General features: G+C 46.8%; 1 protein-coding gene across 3 annotated transcripts in view; it reads right to left on the bottom strand.

Moving 5' to 3' along the window:
• LOC144683337 (cytokine receptor common subunit gamma-like) overlaps window positions 1-23,579 on the bottom strand; it is a 54,855-nt gene that overhangs the window by 11,431 nt on the left and 19,845 nt on the right. For 2 of the 3 annotated variants that reach the window (XM_078546273.1, XM_078546274.1), the window contains exons 4-5: window positions 20,174-20,316; window positions 14,429-14,588 (exon numbers count right to left, since the gene is read on the bottom strand). In XM_078546273.1, the coding sequence (XP_078402399.1) occupies window positions 14,429-14,588; window positions 20,174-20,316 (303 nt within the window). Of the gene's footprint in view, window positions 1-7,349; window positions 7,447-14,428; window positions 14,589-20,173; window positions 20,317-23,579 lie in introns of all 3 variants that reach the window. The other variant, XM_078546272.1, reaches the window with a different exon arrangement.

The raw sequence follows: 23,579 nt of genomic DNA, 5'->3' as shown, positions 1-23,579 counted from the left end.
CTGGAGTGGCGAGGGGGGGTCTACATGAGTCACCTAGCCTCCAATTCTGGCGGGGTGGTTATCCTGTTGGCCCCACATTTTCAGCCGGAGATCTTGGGGGTCAAGGAGCTGGTGCCAGGCCGGTTGCTACACCTCACTGTGCCCCTGGGGGGCATGTGGCTTCACTTTGTGAATGTGTACACTCCCCTGGGCGCGCAGCAGCAGCAAGTGAGCTTCTTTGACGAAGTGTCCACTAATCAGGGCTCCATCGACGCGGGCGAGTGCATCGTCCTCGGGGGGGTTTTCAACTGTACCCTTGAGGCCTGCGACCGTCATGGTACCCGGCACCGTACGCTAGGTGTGTGTAAGCTCCGGGACCTGGTCGGGTCCTTTGACCTGGTGGACATCTGGCGAAATCTCCATCCCGATTCCAGCGTTTTCACTTTTGTGTCACCTGGAGTCGGAACGTCCAGACTCGACCTCCTTTACGTTTCTAAGGCGTACGTGTCATGCGTTTCGTCAGCTTATGTGCCGTGGGTACCGTGCACGGACCACCGTCTGGTGTGGGCGGAGCTCTATCCGTTCTGCGCTCGGACGGTGTCCGCGTACTGGCACTTTAACAACCTGCTGCTGGAGCACGAGCGGTTCCTGGACTCATTCTGTCGTTTCTAGGCCGGCTGGAGAAGGAAGAGGGGAGGCTTCCCCTCCTTGAGGCTATGGTGGGATGTGGGCAAGGATCACGTCTGCGTTTTCTGTCAGGAGTACGCGAGGGGGTCGACAAAGAGGCGGAAATCCAGGGTCAAGGAGTTGGAGAAGGAGGTGCTCGACCTGGAGACACGTCTCCGTCAGCCCGACGCGGACCCGGCCCTGCGGTCGGTGTACGATGAGAAGAAGAGCGCGCTGCGGGACCTGCAACTCGTTGGGTCCCAGGGTACGTTTGTGAGGCCGCAGACCCGGTTCCTCAAGGACCTGGACCACATTCCCCTTTCTACTCACTGGAAAAAAGGCACGGGGTCCGTCAGCAGCTCCTTACGCTGCTGGTGAATGACAGATCCCTTGTCTCAGATCTGGAGGGCATCAGGACCATTGCCCGAGACTATTACACTGCCCTGTTCTCTCCGGCTCCGTCCAGCGAGGATGCTCACAGAGTTTTGTGGGAGGACCTGCCGCAGGTTAGCCCGCAGGGCGCCGGAAAGCTTGACTCCCCTATAAGTCTGGGGGAACTGACCGGCACCCTCGACAGCCTCTCCAGGGGCAAATCCCTGGGGCTGGACGGGCTGACTATTGAGTTCTTCAGGACATTCTGGGACATCCTGGGGAATGACATACCCAGGGGTCCTGGGGGAGAGTATCGCAACCAGGGAGATGCCCCTTTCGTGGCGCAGGGCAGTCATTGTCCTGCTGCCTAAGAAGGGGGATCTCCGCCTCCTTAAAAACTGGTGCCTGGTCTCCCTCCTCAGCACGGATTATATAATCTTTACCAGAGCCATGTCTTCTCGCCTTGGCACCGTGCTATACCACATGATCCACTCTGACCAGTCCTACACCGTCCTGGGCCGTACCATTTATGATAACATCCATTTGGTCCAGGACGCCATTCATTTTTCCCAGAGGACTAGTCTGTCGAGTGACTTCCTGTCCCTTGACCAGGAGAAGGCGTTCGACAGGGTGGATCACAGATATTTATTCGGGACTCTGTGAGCATTCGGGTTCGGGACGCATTTTGTCGCCCGGATCCGACTTCTGTACACTGCCGCAGAGTGTCTAGTTAAGGTTAACGGGTCCCTGACGGCCCCCCTTCGCTTTGGGAGGGGAGTGCGTCAGGGCTGCCCCCTGTCTGGCCAATTGTATTCTACCTGTGTGGAGCCTTTCCCACGCCTCTTGGGACTTTGTCACAAAAATCCAGAGAATGCTCGTTGACTTCTTCTGGGACAAAAGACTGCACTGGGTCGCTGCTGAGGTTCTGAGTCTCCCAAGGGCGGTCAGGCGCTGGTGTACCTACGCACCCAGGTGGCAACCTTCCGCCTTCAGGCCCTGCAGCGATACCTTTACATCGAGCCCCCTCCAAGATGGTGTGCTCTGGCAATGTATTTTTTCCACCAGGTGCACGGCCTGAATTATGACGTGCATCTCCTGTTTATAGAGCAGAGGGGCCTTAGTGGCTCCTTGAAGGCGTTGCCCGTCTTTTACCAGGACCTGATCAAAGTCTGGTCGCCTCGCAACGCAGCTCTCCACCGTCAGGAGTAGCGACTATCATCAGAGAGCTGCTGCTCAGGAATCCGCCCCTCCATCCTTTTCAGTGGCTGGCGGAGAGGAGGGCTGTGGCTGCCGGGGTGACCAGGATCGGGGACATGCTGGGTGGCGGAGGAGTGGGCTGGATGCTTCTGCAGAAGTTGGTGCATCGTGCGTCTGTGACCATCTGGCTCGCGGCTGATGCCATTCAAGAGCTTAGTACGGTCGTGCTCGGACCCGACATCATATTGGGTCTCAAGGTGGCTCAGGTGCGCGGTGGTCTTCTGTCTGAGCGTACCCCTGTTCAGACGAAATTCCACATTGGCCCAAGCCCCGAACCGTCCCTCCGGAGCAGGTGTCCCATAACATGAGCCGCCTCACTGAAATGCCCTCCATGCCCTTTAGCACGGCGCAGAGGAGTTTCCTGTACGGGCTGCTGCTGCACACCCTTCACTTCCTTGCCCTCGCCTGCCGCCTGGACAAGCCCTGGCGTGCCTTGTTGCCGTCCAGCGGTGGAGGTCCCCATTGGGGGGGCCCTCTACGGAGGTCCATCGGGGGTCTGGGGTGGAGGGTGTTGCATGCAGCAGTCCCCTACAACCGTAGGACGTGTCGGTTCACGGACTTGCGGCCTTGTGGAGTCCGTGGACCATGTATATATAGGGTGTTGTAGGCTGCACTCCCTTTTCAGTTATTTAAAGAACCTTTTATTGATGTTTTGTTTGCGCTTCAGCCCCACGCTCCTGATTTTCGGGCACCCGGTGCGGAGGGGGGCCGGGAAGGAGGAGGACCTCCTCGTGAACCTGCTCCTGGGCCTGGCCAAGTTGGCCATTAACAGGTCCCAGGCAGTGGGCGATCGAGGGGGTCGCCCGACCTGACTGTCTGCCCCTCTTCCGCGGCTACGTTCGTGGCCAGGTGTCCCTGGAGAGGGGGCATGCGGTGTCTGCCGGCACTATCGAGGCCTTCCATGCCCGGTGGGCACTGCGGGGGCTGGGGTGCTTAATTGACCCCCTTGCTTGCATTTTGATTTGATGTTTGTAAGTTTTCTTTAAATTTAGTTTTTGGTTTTTCAGTCTCCCTAATTTAGGGGCTGTATTTATTCTGTCCCTCATTTTGTTAATTTAGTATAATTGGTTGACTCCAAAAGAGTTAATTCTCCTTAACTTTCCTAACCCTGCTGTTACATCTTGGTGCTCCCTGGACATCCACAGAGGAGGTGGAGGCAGCCTGCTGACTGCAATTCCCTGTCTGTGGTGACCTTTGTGAGCGTCCTCTGGAGGGCTGAGACTTGGAGGGTCCCTGCTTTCAGAGTCCTGCTGTGTGGCAGTGGTACCCTCCTCAGCCTGTGGAGCTGGGGTCACAGGAAGAGGGGAGTCGGATGGGCTGGACACCCTCAGAGTCACCTGGATGGATGGGCTCAGAGTGTGCACCTGCTGTTCTTTCTCCCTATTGATGCCTGGGTCCGCAGGCTGACTCCTTGAAGAGAAGGGGAAGCTGGAGTGAGATTGAGCTGCCCCACACCCCTCTCACGTACACACTGTTGGAGGCCAACTACGGCATCAGCGATGGAGCTGAGCCTGCGCAGCAGTGCAGGAGCGATGTCCTCGACCAAAGTCTCCATACCGACCGCCATCCAACCAGTGTTGACCTCGGTGCGTTGGCATGCCGCGCTATCACCTCAGAGTGAAGGTGGAAGGACTCCTCCATCGGGCCTTGCAATCTGAGGAGGGCAGCAGACATCCCTTCCTGATGTTCCTGAGTTTGCCTTTGCAGCTCAAGCAACTGCGACATGACCGAGTCCAGAGGCTCGTCATCTGACTTGGACTCAGCAACGTTCTGGTCTCCAGCAGTCCTCGAAGTGCCAGGAACCAGGGAAGTCCCTGCCTCCATCTGCTGTGGATCAGGCTGTGCAATGTGCTCACCGGATTGTGATACCGAGGCTATTTGAAAACTAGGTCCCACCGAGGTGTGTGTCTCTGTGTTGGTGGAGGCTGAGGGTGAGCGCTGTGACAGGACTTCAGGAAAGGTGCCTCCAGGTTCCCCAGCAGAGGTTTCTTCAGGGCTTGATTGGAGGGTTGTGGACTCTGTCGGCTGTTTGGCAGATGTGCCTGTGAAAGCAAGGAGGGATAATTAGTGCATGGCAGTGGCCTGTGAAACAGGACACATCACTCATGGCATGGTTGTCTGATGGATGTTGCACTGCTGGACTCTCACTTGGGTAGAGCTATGCCAACCTCCCCATCAGCAGAGGACTGGTCCAAGTCATCGCCAGCTGGGTGGATGGCTCTGTTTTCAAAATCCATGAAGACTTTGATTTTGGGCATTCTGCCACAGGTCTGTGACCACTTCCTCTTGTTGTATGCCAGCTTGTCCTGCATAAATAGGGATGGAGACAGTGTAAGCAGGATGCATGCCAGGCCCGATGATAAGCATGCCTGCCATGTGTGGGTGGTGAGTGGTCCCATGGATGGGATGAGGACAATGACAGTGAGCGTGAGAGAGTGAATGGTGATGTCCCTTGAACCGGCAGAGAGAGTGTGTGTGTGTGTGTGTCTGTGTGTGTGTGTGCATGTGTCAGGCACTGGGTGGCTGTCCTCTTTTGAAGGGTGTTGGCGTTGACCACCACTGCCACCACCTCCCAAGGTAGGTTAGTGCTGTTGCTGCCCATCCAGCGGCCAGACCAGGATGGTAGAGAACATCCCGGAGGGCCTCCATGACATCCAAAAGGTACTAGAGGGATGCATCGCTGAACCTGGGGGCTACAGTCTACTTCAGTTTCAGGGCCATGCCTTCCGTGCAGCAGTGGTGGTCTGGAAGCTTTGAGATGTGTGCTTGTGGCTGAACTTGGTGCCCGGTGTGATGCAGCGGTGGGGTGAAGGTGGGTGGGCGAATGGGAGCCTGCCTGTCATGGAAACGGTGTGTTTCCTGGGAGTGCGTAAATAATGTGGCCGGTTTGGGACGATACGGCATGAAAACCCGCCATTGCGTTTTACCTGCCCACTACTGCAAATCAGTGCAAATCTGGGGCGATTCCGCTCCATAGTTCAGGGCAAAATCAGAAGTCCCTTGGACAGGTGCGGGATAATTAAGGAAAGCCAGTATGAAGTCATTAAGGGAAAATCATGTTTAACTAACTTGATGGAGTTTTTTCAGGAGGTAACAGAGAATGTTGATAAGGGAAATGCTGTTGATTTGGTGTATATGGATTTTCAAAAGGCATTTGATATAGTGCCACACAATAGACTTGTGAGCAAAATTCTAGGTCATGGAATAAAAGGGAAAGTGGGCACTTGGATAAGAAATTGGCTGAGTGACAGGAAACAGAGGGTAGTGATTAGAGGGTAGTACAGTTTTTTTTTCAGATTGGAGGGAGGTCTATAGTGGAGTTCCCCAGGGATCAGTGTTGGGGCCCTTAATCATCTTATTATATATTAATGACCTAGACTGTGGTGTGCAGGGCATGATTTCAAAATTTGCGGATGATACAAAGATTGAAAGCATTGCCAACTGTGATGAGGATAGTCTTGAACTTCAAAAGGACATAGACAAATTGGTGATTGGGCAGAGAAATGGCAGATGAAGTTCAATGTAGAGAAGTGTGAGGTGATTCGTTTTGGCAGGAAGAATGTGGAGGGACAGTATAAAATAGAGAGAGAAACTCCAAAGGAGGTCTAGGAGTACATATATGTATATAAGTCATTAAAGGTGGCAGGGCATTTTGAGAGAACAGTTAATAAAGCATATGGTATCCTAGATTTTATAAATAGGTGCATTGAGTACGAGAGTAAGGAGGTCATGTTAAACTTGTATAAGACACTAATTAGGCCTCATCTGGAGTACTGCGTCGGTTTTGGACACCATACTTGAGGATGTGAAGGCATTGGAGAGAGTACAGAGGAGATTCACAAGAGTGATTCCAGGGATAAAGAACTGTAGCTATGAAGATAGATTGGAGCAGCTGGGTCTGTTTTCCTTGGAGAAAAGAAAGCTGAGAGGAAACTTGATAGAGGTATTCCAGATCCTGAGGGGTATGGACAGGATAAATAGTGACAGACTTTTCCCACTCAAGAGTACGTCAAGAACTACAGGACACAGATTCAAAACAACAGACAAAAGGAGGAGAAGCGACGAGTGGAAAAAAGTTTCCTCACAAAGGGTGGTTGGAGTCTAGAATGAACTTCCTGAAAGGGTGGTGGAGGCAGGTTCGATAGAGATGTTCAAAAGGGAATTGGATTGCTATCTGAAAAGAGAGAATGTGCAGGGTTACAAGGATAAGGCAGGGGAGTGGGATTAGGTAGAATGCTTTTTCAGAGAGCCAGTGCAGACTCAATGGGCTGAATGGCCTCCTCCTGCACTGTAAAGATTCTGTGACGATCCAACGAAGAGTGTACAAGTGCAATGTATTTCACCTGCTCTCTGCACAGATGTTGAATGAAATGCTAAGCAGTTCCAACATAATTTTCTGTCTTTGTTTCAGATTTTCAGAATTAGAAGAGTGTAAATGGAAAGGGCTCGATGCACCAAGTGGACTTTTTTCACAGTCCATGCTTCCCTATATTCTAGTCCACATTTGATCACGCTGTGGGAGCATCACCTCCCTGTGATTAATAGGATTGTCTTCCAAAACTGCTTCTGACTATGTTGCTGTTTACTGAAACTATCTGGATTGAATCAAAAACGCAAAGAAATTCTATCTTGAAACCTAAGAGTCCTTCAGAGTGTATGAGAAGTCTAGACCCCAGGGTGTTTGGATTGTGGGAGGCCATTATTAATGGTTCTATGCTTCCATGTAAAAAATGGATGTGGAGTTCATTGTGCTTTCGTTTTTTATCCTTTTATTTTCAATTTTTCCTATTTTCTCTTCTGACGTCTGTTGACGTCTATTGACATAGGATGTTAGCAACCCTAGTAGGAGCTAATCAATTCAGGCATTCTTTACATTATGAATCCAGGCCAGGCTGATGTGGTGGAGCCTTGTCTCCCTTATGATGATTGTACAAGTTGAAGTGAAAGGAATTTGGCTAGTGTTTCCATCAGTTCCAGTTCACTGGCCAGAGCAACTTGACATATAGAGAAGTAGACCAGTTTATTGTGTAGCTCATGTGGCCATAGCAACTAAATCAAAACAGAATTCTGCTCACCTTTTATTCTTTATTTGGCACACCAGAAGTATCAATAAACCCAAAAATGGCACCATAGAAAATAACATCAAACGATACAATTTTCTTTGTGCCTTCTCTGAAAAACAAAACAATTATCTATTTTTTCCCCCTTTTCCATCTTATTTGTGCCTTAATCTCCCAAAAAGCGCTGACTTACATTGGGGTACAATCTCCCAGGTATGGTTATGCATGTGTAGAGCAGCAGGCAATTCAGTTATAGGGTGCTTAGCAGTCAACCCACTGTCCACATTCATCCATTTTCCAATAGGGAATCAATGGACAGGACATGAGAAAACCCTTCATTTCCTAAACCCAAAAGGATAACTTTAGCCCCTGGCTGAGATCAGCTAACTTAATACATGCCAGGAATTGAACCTGGGACCGTTCCTGACCTTTTTTGGCTTGTTATCATGGCAGAAAATTTGTCAGCTAAAACCATCAAGAAAGCAGCATCTTTCATTTTAAGCACTGAAAACATTTTGGCAGCTTTGGGGTGCCCAGATCAAGTTCTTCCTTGTATTTTTTTCGGCAGAGGCCTTGTTAGCATTTTATTATTTTTGTGTTCAGCAAAGTGAATCTACAGTAGTTAAACATGTAAGTAGGCTGAACAAGATGAAGTGCAAAGGACTAAATGGAACACAAAATAGCTGCAAATGGCTCAAGTCCATTCCTCATGCGCTAATCCTATTATGTAAGGTCATCACAAATTCCCTTGCATCAGATGGCACTATTCTGTATCTCTACTAACTCAGGTAAGGTGGATCCCAGAGGCATTGCTAGGTAGGTGTGTGAGGGCCTCCAGAAATGGTTGGTGGAATTCGGAAAGTGCGACCAATCAGGCCACACTGGCATGAGATCATCCCTGTATTACCACATAAAGTATGACATGCTCTGATTGGACTGCTTTGGAAGAATTTTTAGAAGTTAGGCTTCCACACCTAATCATGATGTGCCCTCAGGTGTTCTGACTCAGTCTCCTTTGGAAAAAGGAGCCTCCACAAACCCTGCAAAAGTCAAAGCAGGATCATATGTCCCCTGTCTACAGATGTGAAAGTGCAGATGCTGACTATGGGCATGGAGTTTCACTCAGGCAGTTTAACCAGCCTGGCAATCCTCCCTGGTCAACCTCTTTCCACCAAATACCCATTAGGGACTCCTAGTGGCAAACCTACTAGTGGGAAAAAGAGATAAAGGGGAAGGAATAAATAAATTAACAAATGTCACAAAAGGTCATCAAAATCTAAACACCTAAGAAAGAAAAACAAGAAAAAATACCAAGATGGGCCTACAATCCCTCCATGCATTTATACTTCACATCTGTAAAACCCTTCCCATATCAAGATCTGCTCTGAAACTCTCCCCACCAGGCTAGAGTATTCTCCTTTCTTCTTAAATAAAGCTATGAGGCTACAGACCAGAGCTTCCCATGTTTCATACCTGTTGGTAATAGGAACAGGTCTAATATGAGACAGTAATCCAACATGAGTCAGTCCGCACCCTACCTCAATCCAAAATTGGGGCACACTGGACACTCAAATGGACTATAAAATAGAGTAGAAAAAAGATTTTCAGTGGTCAAAAAGGTAATCTTATTTATTCTGTAGACTTGCACTGTGGATCAATATATTGTAGCTACTGTAGATACCACCAGGTTTAGGCTGACTATGGAAAAGGTCAAGGAGTAATCCAGAGTAAGAATAATTAATTGGGGGATAATATAATTGAGAATTAAGCTCAATATAGAAAGTTCAGAGAGGAATTGAGAAAACAAATAAGAGAAGCAAAGGAAGAGTATAAGAAGAGAGTGGCAGCTAGCATAAAAGGGAATCCAAAAGTCTTCAATTGCTATATAAATAGTAAAATGATGGCAAAAAGAAAAGTGGGGCTAATTAGGGACCTAAAAAGGGATTTGGAGGCAGAGGATGTAGCTGAGATGCTAAATGAGTACTTTACATCTGTCTTTACCAGGGAAGAAGATGTTACCCATGTCATAGTGAAAGAGGAGGCAGTTGAGAATCACGAGGGATTAAAAATTGATAAAGAGGACATATTAAATAGGCTGCCTGTACTTAAAGTTGATAAGTCACCAGAACCAGATGACATGCACCCAAGGATACAAGGATACAGAGGGAAGAAAGAGTGGAAATTGCAGAGGCCATAAATTTCCAATCCTCAGAAACAGGGGTAGTGCTAGGGGACTGGAGAATTGCAAATGTTACATGCTTGTTCAAAAAAAGATAAACCCAGGAACTGTAGGCCAGTCAGTTTAACCTCGCTGGCTGGGGAAGCTTTTAGAAATGATAATTCAGGACAAATTAATGGTCACTTGGGTAAATGTGGATCAATTAAGGAAAGCCAGCATGGAATAGTCAAGGGAAAACCGTGTTTAACTAACACGCTTGAGTTTTTGATGAGATAACAGAGAGGGTTGATGAGGGTAATGCGGTCAATGTGGTGTACATGGACTTCCAAAAGGTGTTTGTCAAAGTACCACACAACAGGCTTGTGAGCAAAGTTAGAGCTCATGGAATAAAAGGGTCAGTAGCAACAAGGATATATAATTGGCTGAGCGACAGGAAATAGAGAGTAGTGGTGAGTTTTTCCAGTCTGGAAGAAGGTTTATTGTGGGGTTCCCCAGAGATTGATGTTGGGACTCCTGCTCTTCATAACATAATATTAATGACCTAAAATTTGGTTTACAGAGCAGAATTTGAAAATTTGCAGATGACACAAAACTTGAAGGTGTGGTGAACTGTGAGGAGGACAGTGTTAAACTTCAAAAGGACGTAGACATGTTGGCAGAATTGCCGGACAACTGGCAGATGAAATTTAATGCAGAGAAGTGTGAAGTGATTCATTCTGGTAGAAAGAATAGGGAGAGGCAATATAAAATAAAGGATACAATTCTAAAGGGGGTGCAGGAGCTAAGGTGCCTGGGGATATATGTACGCAAATCATTAAAGGTGGCAGGACAGGTTAAGAGAGCTGTTAATAATGCATATATGATCCTGGGCTTTATAAATAGGGGCACGGAGTACAAAAGCAAGAAAGTTATGATAAACATGTATAAAACAATGGTTTGCCCTCAACTGGAGTATTGTGTCCAGCTCTGGGCACCGTATTTTTGGAAAGATGTGAAGACATTAGAGAGGGTGCAGAAAAGATTCACAAGAATGGTTCCAGGGATGAGGAACTTCAGTTACTTAGATAGATCAGAGAAGCTGGGACTGTCCTCTTTGGAGGAGAGCAGATTTGATGGAGGTGTTCAAAATCGTGAGGGAGAAACTGCCCCCATTAGTGGAAGGATCAAAAATCAAAGGACACTGATTTAAGATAATTGGCAAAAGAAGCAACGGTGACATGAAGAAAAGTGTTTTAACGTAGCGAATGGTTAGGATCTGGAATGCATTGCCTGAGAATGGAGGCAGATTCAATTATTGCTCTCAAAAGAGAATTGGATCATTATCTGAAGGGGAATAATTTATACAGCTACAAGGAGACAGCAGGGTGGTGCAGCATTAATTGAATTGCTCTGCAGAGACCTGGCACAGAAATGACGAGCCGAATGGCCTCCTTCTATTCTGTAACCATACTGTGCTTCTTTGATTCTGAACACACACTGAAGGAGAAAAATGGAAGATCTTCCCGTCTCCTTCATTCATCTGAAGACAAAGGGCTGAAACTTCCAAGGGGTGGCAATCACCCATTGGATTGTCACTCTGTTCCCACTTACTTACCTTAAACTGGAGCTCTGCATTTCTGGCCTGAACTTCTGAACCAGGCCTCTTTGGAAAAGCAGAGCCTAAATGTTCTGGGAGTCCTCCTATGTAGGGCAGGATCATTGGGGGGAAGCCAAATCATGCTCCCAGCTACCACACAAAATACACCGTATTTTGGTAAGTTTGCATTCACTAAGACAGTGAAAAGGTTTGGGACATTTGAATAGCTTTTCGCTGTGTCAGTGAATGAGTGTGAGTGAAGTAAGTGGGTAGTGTGGCAGGATGGGTAAGATGCCAGCTGGGTAGGGTAGCAGGGGGATAGGTATGTGACAGGGTGGATAGAGTGGTAGGTGGCAGGGTGGGTAGGGTGGCAGCTGGAATGGGTGGCAGGGTGGATAGGGTGGTGAGGTCAGGTCAGGTTGGGTCAGGGGTGGGAGTCAGGTTTGGGGGGAGTTAGAGGATCAGGGGGGTATATGGAGTGCCAGATAGGTGTCAGAGGGTCATGGGGTTACTCAGAGGATTGGGGTGAGTTGGAGGATCGGGGGATAGCTGGAGACTCTGTGGGGAGTCAGAGGATTGATGTGTAGTTGGAGGGTCAGATAGGAGTCAGAGGGTCTGGGGGATGTTGGAGGAACGAGGAGATTTGAGGGGTTCAAGGGGGAGTCAGATGGTTGAGGGGGGTTCAGGGGTGGAATCTTGTGTTCTCCCTGGTGGCAAGCGTGGAAATGGGAAGGACATGTACTTAAGCAGGAAGGTGGCATACTGAAACCTTGAAGCCTTCCTGGCTAATCCATAATAAAGTTCTGGACGGGAAGGCCCATGGTTGACTATCCTACCCCGCTGCCAATTGAGGCCCTTAAGTAGCCAATTAATGGCCACTTAAGGGCCTCATCCCACTGCTGCTGGTATTAACCAAGCTTGAGGAGGGCCTGTTGCCATGCAATGTGCATGTCAGACAATACGGTGTGCCCAGCTTGTCACCTCTGGGGCTGGGGAGGGTTGTGGGAGCGGTGAGGCGCCTTGAACAAAGGCACTCAGTGCCTGATCAAGAGATTAGATATTGAGAAGGGGTGTGGTCCTGCCTGCTGACACCCACCCCTTGCCTGTCTGCCAGCCCCCCTGCAGCCCTCTCTCCTCAGCCCCCAGCCCGTGAAACACCCACCCACCCCACATTTCTTACTTGTGGACTGGTTTGTTCTGTGACCCTGGCACTCCATTGCCTGTCCTTCTGGCAGCAGGCACAGACTCACCTGTGGCGCTGATGAGCACAAGAGTTGCTGACCTCTGATTAGCCAGCAGCTCTCGGTGGGCAAGAATTCCACCCCCAGGGTCTTGATTCTAGGGGAAGACCCGCCAGTGTCCTCACTACTGCCTGATTGTCTTGTGATTGGGTGGGCTTTCCAGAAAAGAGGCTCTCCAGCTAACAGGTGAGACCCCTCCCGATGCCTCAACAAGATTCTCCCCCAGAAGATCTGCACTGTGTGGGGGACGCTGTAATTTGCCCCAGAGTGGCCAATTAAGGACAGTGGGAAGGCGCTCAAAACTGGACAGCCAATCAGAGGCTTTCCAGTCGGAAAGCAGCAACAGGCTGCAATGGAAGATAAGTGAAGGAGAGGGTGCTTCAAAATAGTGTTTCAAAAATTAAATTAAAAATGGCCTTTGCAACCAGGTCTCTATGTTGGGGGTGGGGGAGATAGGGGCTGGGGGAGCTCCTCTACAGGCTGGCCTTTGCTTCTTCACTCAGGCAGGCAAGGAGAGCCTCTAAGCCAGTCTGGAGCACCGGCCGCCTGGAATGCCACGGCTTCCAGGCTGTCCCCCCCAATGCCTTCAGGAGCTTGGAGACTAACTGGAAAATCCAAGTCAGCCCCTATAACTGGCCTTAAGTGGCTCATAATGAACCTGCCACGTGTGGGTAAATAAGCCTCCCAACACCACCACCACCCCACCCTGCCCCTGTGAGATGGAGCTCAGGAACCAGCACGCTGGCTAGCTGCTCTATGTTTAGTGCCCGCCTGCCTCTGGTCCTGGGGCTACACTCAAGTTTATCAAGTACAATAGCAAGGAAGCTATGCTCGACCTTTATAAGTCATTGAGCAGGTTTCAGCTGGAGTACTGTGACCAATTCTGGACATCATACTTTAAGATGCTAATGGCGCAGTGGGGGTGTCAGCAGGTGCTGCAGAGCAGGTTCATTAGAATGCTATCAGGGATAAGAAACTACAGAAACATGGTGAGAGAAATTTTCTCCTTAGAACAGAGAAGGTTAAGAAGATATTTAATAGAGGTGTACCAAATCAGGAAGGGCTTTGATAGAGTTAAAAAATAGAAATTGGCTCCACTGGCAGAGGGGGCATTAAGCAGCGGATAAAGAATTAAAGTAATTGGTCAAAGAGGCAGAGATGAGAAGACACAGTTAGTTATTATGATCTGCCTAAAAGGGTGATGGAAGCAGACTCAATGGCCAGGATTTCCTGGTCAGTGAGCTGGGGGTGGGGCCTGCTCCATGATGCATAAAATGATGTGGGATGACGTCGGGCAGAACTTCTGACATCACCCGCCCCATTTAAATTTTCAGGTAGGCGGGGGCTCAGCAGAATCAGCTGTCCGCCCGCCGACCTGTCAATGGCCAATTGAGGCCATTGACAGAGCCATTAAAGTCATCAATGGGCCTGCCCGTCCAACCTTAAGGTTGGCGGGCAGGCCGGGAGACCTGGCGGGCTTCAGAAAAAGCAGGAAACCTCATCCACGGGCGGGATGAGGTTTCATGTAGGTTTTTAAAAATGTAATTAAACTGCATTTAAAAGTGATGGACATGTCCCAACTCATGTGACAATGTCACATGAGGGGACATGTCAGGAAAATCTTTTCTATTTTTAAGATTTTTTACTGTAGAGCTAATCTCCCTGAGGCAGCACTTAGCCTCAGGGAGATGAATGCACTCTTTCGTGTGCATGCGCGAAAGAGCGCACTCCCGGCTGAGGGAATCCCCCACCCCTCTGCCTGCACAGGGAGCGCATAGCGCTTCCGTGCGGACGTCACGCTGGGCGGGCCTTAATTGGCCCACCCACGTAAAATAGCGGTGCACCCCCAATCAGGGGTACCGATTGGAGGCGTGCCTTTGCGTGCCTCCGCGTGCCCGCTCTTAAACATTACCCCCAAAGGGGGGAAAATTCTGCCCAATGGTAACTTTCAAACTGGAAATTGAATAGATATTTGAAAGGTGGAAAATTGCAGAGCTATGGAAAAAGAGCATGTTTATGGGACCAACTGTGATGTGCTGGATGCTTTCCCTCTGTGCTGTAAGATTCTATGAGTATGCAACAAAAGAATTTCACTTACTTGTGTCATTTCTTCCCCACTGAACAGGTGGGCTCCATTCACTCCACAGCTTAGTTGAGGCACAATACTCGTTCATCTTACTTCGCACTTGAAAGGTATAGGGTATCTCTGGATCCATACTTGACAAAACATATCTTGCTTGCGAATTGATTCTATGTACCTATGTGAACAAACCAAGAAAATGTAGCATGTAATCAAAAGTGATAATAATATTAACATCTCAGTACTGGGGTAAACAATAGACTGGATTTTGGTGGCATCATATTCCCTGACCTCCACAGCTCGGCTCTGCCACAATACTGGTTAATCTTCCTTCACACTTGAAATATGTAATGCTTCTTGAAATCCACGCACCCCAAATAATGCCAATTTTGCAAATTGACTATTTCTCTCTACATGTATAAACAAGTAACAATTGGAACTTAAATGTGATTTAATATATTAAATCGCAGACCTCTATAAGGAGGTCAACAAGGTGTTGCCAAAATTGGAAAAGGATTTTGGTTTAATTGTAGTGATGAATAAGAAATTCATTTTGATCCACATTATATCACTTTAACAACTAACACGCCGATAATATGCAAGGATGTAACTAATAGGATGGATAAGGGGGAACAAGTGAATGTTGAGTATTTGAATTTTCAAAAAGCATTTGATAAGGTGACACAAAATGACAGCTCATGGGATTTGGGGATATTATTTTAGCATTGTTTGAGGATTAGTTACGGGACAGAAAACAGAGTAGGAATAAACGTTACATTTCTGGTTTGGTAGCCTATAGTAACGGGGTGCAACAAGAATCAGTTCTTGGGCCTCAGCTTTTTAAAATCTACATTAATGTCTAAGGTGAGATTACAGGGTGTAACATATTCGATTTTGCTGATGATACAATGTTAGGTGGGAAAACAAGCAGTGAGAGGAAGTATAAGGCTACAGGTGGGCAAGATTCAGGCAGAATGTAATGCGGGGAAGTGTGAAGTTATCCACTTTGGGAGGAAAAATTAAAAAGCAGCATTTCTTTTTAATGGTGGGACACTGGAAAATGTTTATGTTTCGAGGGGCCTGGGTGACTTGATACATGAATCACAGAAAGTTAACAAGCTGGTACAGCAAGCAATTAGGGAGGCAAATAGTGTGTTAGCTTTTGTTACAAAAGGATTGGAGTTTAAGAGTAAAGAAATCTTACTACAATTATATAGGGAATTGGTGAGGCCACACCTGGTGAACTGTGTACAGTTTTGGTCTCCTTACCAAAGGAGCACAACAATGATTTACTAGACTCATTCCTGAGATGAGGGGATTGTCCTATGAGGAGACATTGAGTAGACCAAGCCTATATTCCCTTGAGTTTAGAAGAATGAGAGTTTATCTAACTGAAGCATATACAATTCTTAAATGGCTTGCAGATGCGGAGGAAATGTTTCCTCTGGCTGGGAAATCTAGAACACCATAGGGCTGGATTTAATGGTCACGGCAGTGGGCCCGACTTGCATCCCCGCCACAGTCATTCCCAGACGCTCGACACAATTAAAAGCCAATCAGGCACCTACCTGGTCAGCATGGGGTGCCTGGGTCCTGAAGGGCAGATCTCCCTCTACTAAGAGCTGTCAACCGGAGGCCAGCAACTCTTCAGTGCCAGCACTACAATGGGCCCCAGGAGAAGGAACAGTCATGGAGCCCTGGAACACGTGGGCGGGTTTGTCGGGGACAGTCAAGCAGGCCCTGATGAGGGTGGGGAAGGGATTTTGATTTAAAGGGCAAAGGGCCTTCCTGTGAGAAAGCCCATGCTGCCAGAGAGTCCTTGGAAGACCTGTCAGGGTTTACCTGGCAGCCTTGCCTTGTTGGTTGTGCCCCCAGCCATTGCTGGAATACTAGTGGCAGTGGGATGAAGCCCTTAAGTGACCATTAATAGGCTTCAATTGGCATCCGGGTAGAAAGGTGTCCTCAGCCCTTGTGGCCCAGGCTTAATTGCGGGGCGGGGGGGTGGGAGTTGGAAAGACGATAAGCTCTCTACCCCGAGAGTTGCTGCCCTCATTATACAATTCCCCCCTGCCTCCCAGCTCGCTCCCGAGGACGGACATTAAATTCCTCCCACAATCTCAGATGTCAATCACTTAGGACCAAGATAAGGAGAAATTTCTTCACTCAAAGCGCTGTAAATTATTACCCAAGAGAGCTGTGCATACCTAGTTGTTGAGTACAGTATATTCAAGACATAGATTGACAGATTTCTTGGGTACAATGGTAATTAAGCGATATAAGGATAGTTCAGGAAAGTGGAGTTGAGGTAGAAGATCATCTATGATCTTGTTGAATGGTGAAGGAAGCTTGAAAGTCTAAATGGCCTACTCCAGCTTTCTTTTTATTCATTCACGGGATGTGGGCTTTGCTGGTCGGGCCAGCATTTATTGCCCATCCCTAATTGTCCTTGAGAAGGTGGTGGTGAGCTGCCTTCTTGAACCACTGCAGTCCATGTGGTGTAAGTACACCCACAGTGCTATTAGGAAGGGAATTCCAGAATTTTGACCCAGCAACTGAAGGAATGGCGATATATTTCTAAGTCAGGATGGTGAGTGACTTGGAGGGGAACTTCCAGGTGGTGGAGTTCCCATCCATCTGCTGCCCTTGTCCTTCTAGATAGTAGCAGTCGTGGGTTTGGAAGTTGCTGTCGAAGGAGCCTTGGTGAATTCCTGCAGTGCATCTTGCAGATGGTACACACACTGCTGCTACTGTGCGTTGGCTCCTTTTTTTTATGTTCTTATGTTTGCAGCATGCTGAGGAAAGGAAAATACAGACTTCGGTGAGCTAAAGATAAAGCCTCGTGGAGTATGAAGGTGTTATGTTTATGGAATTGGATTAACAACCTGAGATTTCCTGTCCTGGCAAACTGTGAAGGTGAATTCTGATAACTTTTAGGCTGACAGGATGAAAGCTGCTGGGATGTTCTAAAAACCCAACTTATTCACAAGTGTCTTCAAGGAAGGGTTTCTGCCCATCCTACCTGGTATGATTCCTGCCCCATATTATCTGGTTAAGCCTTCAAGGTAATCGGAATGGGTTTGTTGTTATAGCACTGAGATGGTGCAATACATCAAGTGAGTACTGCAGCAATTTGTCACAGCTGCGGAATATGCGAATAATGCGGAAAAACATAAAATAAAATTATGAAAATGCCAATTTATAGGGCAATGGGATAGACTCTTGAAGTGCTTGTCATTGCTATGATGTAAAGGCATGAGCGCTTTTTTGGCTGAGGATGGCTAAGCAAAGCAGGTAAGTAGAGCAGAAATTTGTCACAAATACGTCAATATGACAGCAATAATTCATGGGGCTGAGAGAATTCAGGGAGATATTGTACAGCTTAAATGAAAAGCCAAAGTAAAGGCAAGGGCGTTTCTATAGAGTGACTGCACAGGACCTCTACAGGTCTGAAGGAAAATAACAAATGTTAAAGATTTATGACCCAAGAGAAATGTTAATGAAGAGGAAGCAACCAAGATGTTAGAAGTGAAAATAGCAGGGTTCTGAAAATTGCGTTATACATACAATAATGGGAAGGAGAATGTGGTCCAGGAAAGAATTTCCATGGATAAAATTGCCCTGTTTGAACAATAATATAATAATAAAAGCAAAATCCTGCAGATGCTAGAAATCTGAAATGAAAATAGAAAGTGCTGAAAAAATTCAGCAGGTTTGGCAGTATCTATGGAGAGAGAAACAAAGTTAATGTTTCGAATCAAACATGACTCTTCTTCGGAATTGCTGTTTGAACATCACTGGTCTCATACTTAAAGGCAAAAATTTCAAGTAACCTAAGAGCATTGCAGTATGCACGTATTCCGAAAAAAAATATTCACAGCATATGAGAAAAGACTCCAGGTTCAGAAGAGTACCCATAATTTTTTTTATTCTTTCATGGGATGTGAACATTGCTGGCAGGGCCAACATATATTGTCCATCCCTAATTGCTCTTGAGAATATATTGATGTGATACCAGTTTCTTTATTGCCTTTCCCAATTAGCTAAATGCATTCCTTTATCAACTAACTTGCCAGCAGTTCTATTAGCGTCCACTAGGAACTGGGCTGTGAGTGCTCAATTATATCTTATATAAAACTCTTAAAGATGTATTTTTGATCAATCACTGCCTGACACACATAGAAACCCATTATTTTTTTTAAATCTCCTCTTCAACCCATTAGGAAGTTTATGTGTTTGTATGCATTCTGTTTATCAAATCTGAAGTGCACATTCTTTTCCCATAGGGGCATATTATACATTCTCAAGTCAGAAGAGATTCAAGACAAATTGGCTCTCCTTCGGAGCTTCAAGGAAGCCTTGAGGCATAGCGGGTAGGATCCCTGCTTCTGAGGCAGAAGCTCCGGCTTGAAGTCCCACTCTTGGACTTGATGGCCAAGGAAGATGCATTCATAAAGCAGCCAGGAAGGTTAAGGATCAACTTATAAACCCTTGCAACATATGCCAATGGCAGGCAGTGAGAGTGGGAGAGATTCCTGGTCAGCTATGTGATGGAAAGGAATTAGAGCCTCTATCATCACTACCCAAAGCTCGAGGTTACAATATGCTTGTAAAAATGTATGTTGCCCCAGCAACTTGGACCCCTTTGAGGGCCTGTCGGCTCAGTTGGATGGATGGCTGGTGTGGATCAGATTGATACCAACAGCATGGAGTTTGATCCCTGTTTTGACTGGGGTCGATTTGGGACCCACCTCCTTGCCCTACCCATGAAGGAGGTCATGGTGCTGTGTATTGGACTTGCCCTTGTGCAAAGAACTTAAGAAGAAGGAGCTTCAAGCAGACTGCTGAAGTTTAACTAACTAAAGAGCAAGGAATTGGTAAGCTTCCTGTTGTTTTTCCAGACAGGGGCACCTGACCCAGGATTCCAGGATTCCAGGCTAACAGGGAACAATTCCAATCACAAGTGAAAGTCTATCCCTGCAGTTGTCCTTAGTGAATCAGCTTAATTATTCAATGATCAAAGTGCCCTGAGTACTACGTTAACCTGACCAGCTGATGCTTTGAAATATCACATCTTACATGAAGGAGTGGTGGTAGCATTGGGGATGGAGCGAATGACGCAGAGGGGGTGGGGAGAGGAAAGGAGGGAGATTCAATTTGGTTCTTAAATCCCATTATGAGTTGTGCCAGTTTGGAATCGCCATGCCGATAGAGAGACCCTAACTACCATCCCTCCAGCACCAGTCATTAGTCCATTGTTAGATTCAGACACGGTAGATTTGAGATTTCCAAATTCTCAGCTGCTTCTCACACATGGCACGGGTAACTCAGCATAAAATATGAGTGGGTTGTCACCATGCTTCTAACTACAACATGGTCACACACCCTATCCCATTAAATGGTGCTTCCATTAGCTGGACATGTAGCTGCAGCTGTTGATTGTTTTGCAAGTCAGTTAAGATAGGCACCAAGCCCTAGGTATATGAACATGTCATCGACCTCCCTCCAGTTAACAGCCCCAAGCAGTAATCATCCCAAATCTCAGAATTTTACCATCATCTATATGCCAGATATTTGTCTTCAGTCTGGTGGAAGGGCCTACACAGAGCAATTTGATCCAAGCCAGCTGGCAAGGTATAGATCTTCATCCTAATTCTCAGTGACAAAGGGATAACGCACTACATTTTTTCAGTGTAAAAATTAACTACTCTTCTCTGTTTATAAGGTAAAACACTTGTTAGTCTTGTTGTCATTGTCACACTGTACCTGCCATTCTTTATCCTTATTACTCCGGTACCTGATTTCAAACATTCGACATCTCAGCAAGTTCCCTGGTACGTCCCAGCTCAAAATGAGCTCGTTGTTGTTCGAGATATTCAGTGCCAGGTCTCCAGGAGGATTGAGTTTCACTGAAAGATATGAATTAAGTTTTTGTCCTGTTACTAAAGTGGATTAATCCAAGCATTTCAGAGAATGATACTTTCAGAAAAAAATTGTGGTGTAATGGAACTGGAGCAAGTGAACTGCCCGAGCTTCAAGAGCTTTCAGAATTTCTGAAAAAAATGAAGGTGCAAATTCAATGCAAAAATAAGATATTGTGGTATCCCTTACACCCCACATACCGTCAATCTCTTTGTACCTCTTTTGTCTCTGCTTAAACGAGGAACCCATATGATTGCCTTTGAAAACGCAGTACACACAAACTGTTAAGCAGTCTATTCCATAGGTCAATGCTCTAAACAGGGAGGCCACAAAATTTGCCACTATAATGCCACTGAGGCCAGTGCTACAGAAGCCAGAGGCCCTCAAAATGGCAAGAACAGTACCTGTGCCCATTTTTGGCACAGGCACAAGGAGCCACATGTTGGAAGGGCACTAGCACGGGCTTGCCATGCATGCTCCATAATTTTCAGTGGGCAGAACTTGATGTCAAACAGCCTCTCAGGCTAATGAGGAGCACATTCTACAAATTTGGACCACACAGGTCCCATGAATGCCCTGTGTTAACCATTCACCCCTGCACATGGATTCAGATGCTGGGGGGACTCCACATATGCTATTTAAAGGGCCAGTGAGTGTAGCATGAAGGAGCACTAGTAAAATTGAAGTCATTGGGAATAAGGGTGAAAACTCTAGCTGAAGTCAACCCTACCACAATGGAAGTTGGTTGCAGTTGTTGGAGGCCAATCACCTCATCCCGAAGACATCGCTGAGGGAGTTCCTCAGACACAGCCATCTTCAGTTGCTTCATTAAAAACCATAAGGTCAGAAGTGGGGATATTTACTGAAGATTGCACAGTGTTGAGTTTCATTCACGACTCCTCAGATAATATAGCAGTCCATGCCTGCATGCAGCAAGACCTGGACAACATTCAGGGTTGGGTTAATAAGAAATAAGTAACATTCATGTCATATAAGTGCCTTTAATATTCAATGCCACTGCAATCAACTCTCCTCTTGTACTAAGGGCAAAATTTGCAGACAACACAAGAGCGTTGTATGGAATAATGGGTAGACCACCCAGGTGTTGCTGGGGGTGGGCAGTTTCTGATCAGAAACTTAACTGGACCAGCCACATAGGTCGTGTGGCTCCAAATGCATATGTGGCTGGGAGTTTTTGCCCAGTTACTAAAGAGGATTAGTCAAATCATTTCAACTATACTGGCATGATCAGGGTAATTATCTGCATTTACCATGCATAAAATAAAGCATGCTATGGATCCTTTTTGCATGTTAAATCGCTACTGGTAATGCATAGAAAAACTGATAGAATGTTAAAAAACTGAGAAATGAACCATCTGATCTTTGTTTATGACTTTAACAATGTTAAATGGTAAGCAATGCCCACAAAGGTGCAGGTCACATTTTGAGGAGTGTGAGCATTGTATTTTAATTGTAAGCCTATTAAAAACAAAAGCAATTCTTGGCTCAAAGACCTTTTTCTTGCATATCTCCCTTCTCTTTGCTGAATGAGAAATCCATCTATGTTCTTTGGAATGGCCCATATAGCTATGGGCCAGTTGGGAAACTTATTCCACAGGTTAATGCCCTAAACACAGAGAATTTATCCCATAAGCTATCAAGCTCTTGGGTCTGAACCTTCTGGTCGGCATGTGGGGGCGGGCTCCACACGCCGACGCATAAAATGATGCGCGGTGATGACGGGCGTACGTCCCAACATCACCACGCGTCATTCCAACCTTCATTTCGGCGGGCGCGCACCGGAGTCGGCTGTGCTCCCGCTGAACTGTCAAAGGCCTATTAAGGACATCAATCAACTAATGGAGGCACTTGTCAGGGCTGCCCGTCCAACCTTAAGGTTGGCGGGCAGGCAAAGAGCCCAAGCAGCCTTCACATTTTTCATGGATGAGGTTTCATGAATGCTTTGTTAATTTGATAAAATGTTTCATGTAAATTGATAAACATGTCCCACCTTATGTGACACTGCCACAATGAGGGGACATGCCAGAATTATTTATTTTATTTATCACATTTTTATGACTTTCCTTAATCTCCCTGAGACAGCTCAGGGAGATTTCAGCACTCTTTCGCACGTATACGCAAAAGAGTGCAGGTCCCGACTCTCCCTCCTCCCCTCGCCCGCACAGGTGGCACTGAGCACTTCTGGGTGCGTGTCACGCTGGGCGGGCCTTAATTGGCACCCGCAGCCACCCAGCCTGCCCAACGGGGAGAAAATTCTCCCCTTGATTTCTTTAGCTAAAAAATCATTTCCTTTGGTTCTGTCATGGTGCAAAATATATCCATATCTATATTGTTAGAAAATAGAAACAGTTTAAGTAAGTTATATTGGTATTTGTAGGTGTTAGGAAAGAGTTTAAAGTTTAAGTTTGATTTGCATATCTGTATCTGTGTGTTAAGAAAGGTCAAAGGGAGTTTTAGTTTCACTTTAAATAGGCGCTTGCATTTCTAATAAGAGTTTTACGACTTAGGCTAAGGTATAACAAACAAGGGTAGAAGAATTGGACTGGTGCCTAACAACAGGGGGTCAGAGAGGCAGATCCCTCCCATAGACACACACAGAAAAACTAAAGAACCAGCAGTTTTAAGATCAGTTTGAAGCCAGGTCCCCAGAGAGACTGGATACTGGAAGTGCGAGCTGAGGATTTCCAAAAAAGAATCAAAAGGTCGCAAGACCAAAGGAGCAAGACAGGAACAAGAGAGTGAAACAGGAGAAAGTCCCAAGCACACCTTCTAGTCAAAGGAAGGACAGGAGCCTGGAAAAGATCCTGTTAAGTGAAGTTAAGGGAGAGGGGCAGATAGAAAGGCTCCAAGCTTCAGATTTAAAGAGACAAAAGCTGCAGAAAGCAGGTTTAAAGTGAGAACAGCTTGTAAGAGGCAAGAAGGTCCAAAGAGACAACTGAAGGTCTGTAACTCTTTGCTATGGGCATGTGAAGCAGTATTGGTACTGTTGACAGCTGAGCCAGTAAGGGAGAGTGCATGGAAGACAGCATGAATACATGTGGTGACCCAAGGAAGAGGAGCATCAGAAGGAGAGTTCTAAATACTGGAGGTGAACTCTTGCGGAAGGCGTCTGAGAGAAATCATCGGTTTGGGAGAAGATTTCAAGGTGAGTCCTTAGAGAGTGGAAATTGGTAACTCTCATGTGAAAGACGGTGTGACAAGCGTCTGGGGAGAGTTGAGGAGAGATCCA

The sequence above is a fragment of the Cetorhinus maximus genome, chromosome 8, assembly GCF_964194155.1.
Source record: "Cetorhinus maximus chromosome 8, sCetMax3.hap1.1, whole genome shotgun sequence".
Classification (NCBI taxonomy): domain Eukaryota; kingdom Metazoa; phylum Chordata; class Chondrichthyes; order Lamniformes; family Cetorhinidae; genus Cetorhinus; species Cetorhinus maximus.
The sequence above is the reverse complement of the archived record's forward strand: the minus strand, read 5'-3'. Positions and strand labels throughout refer to the sequence as shown.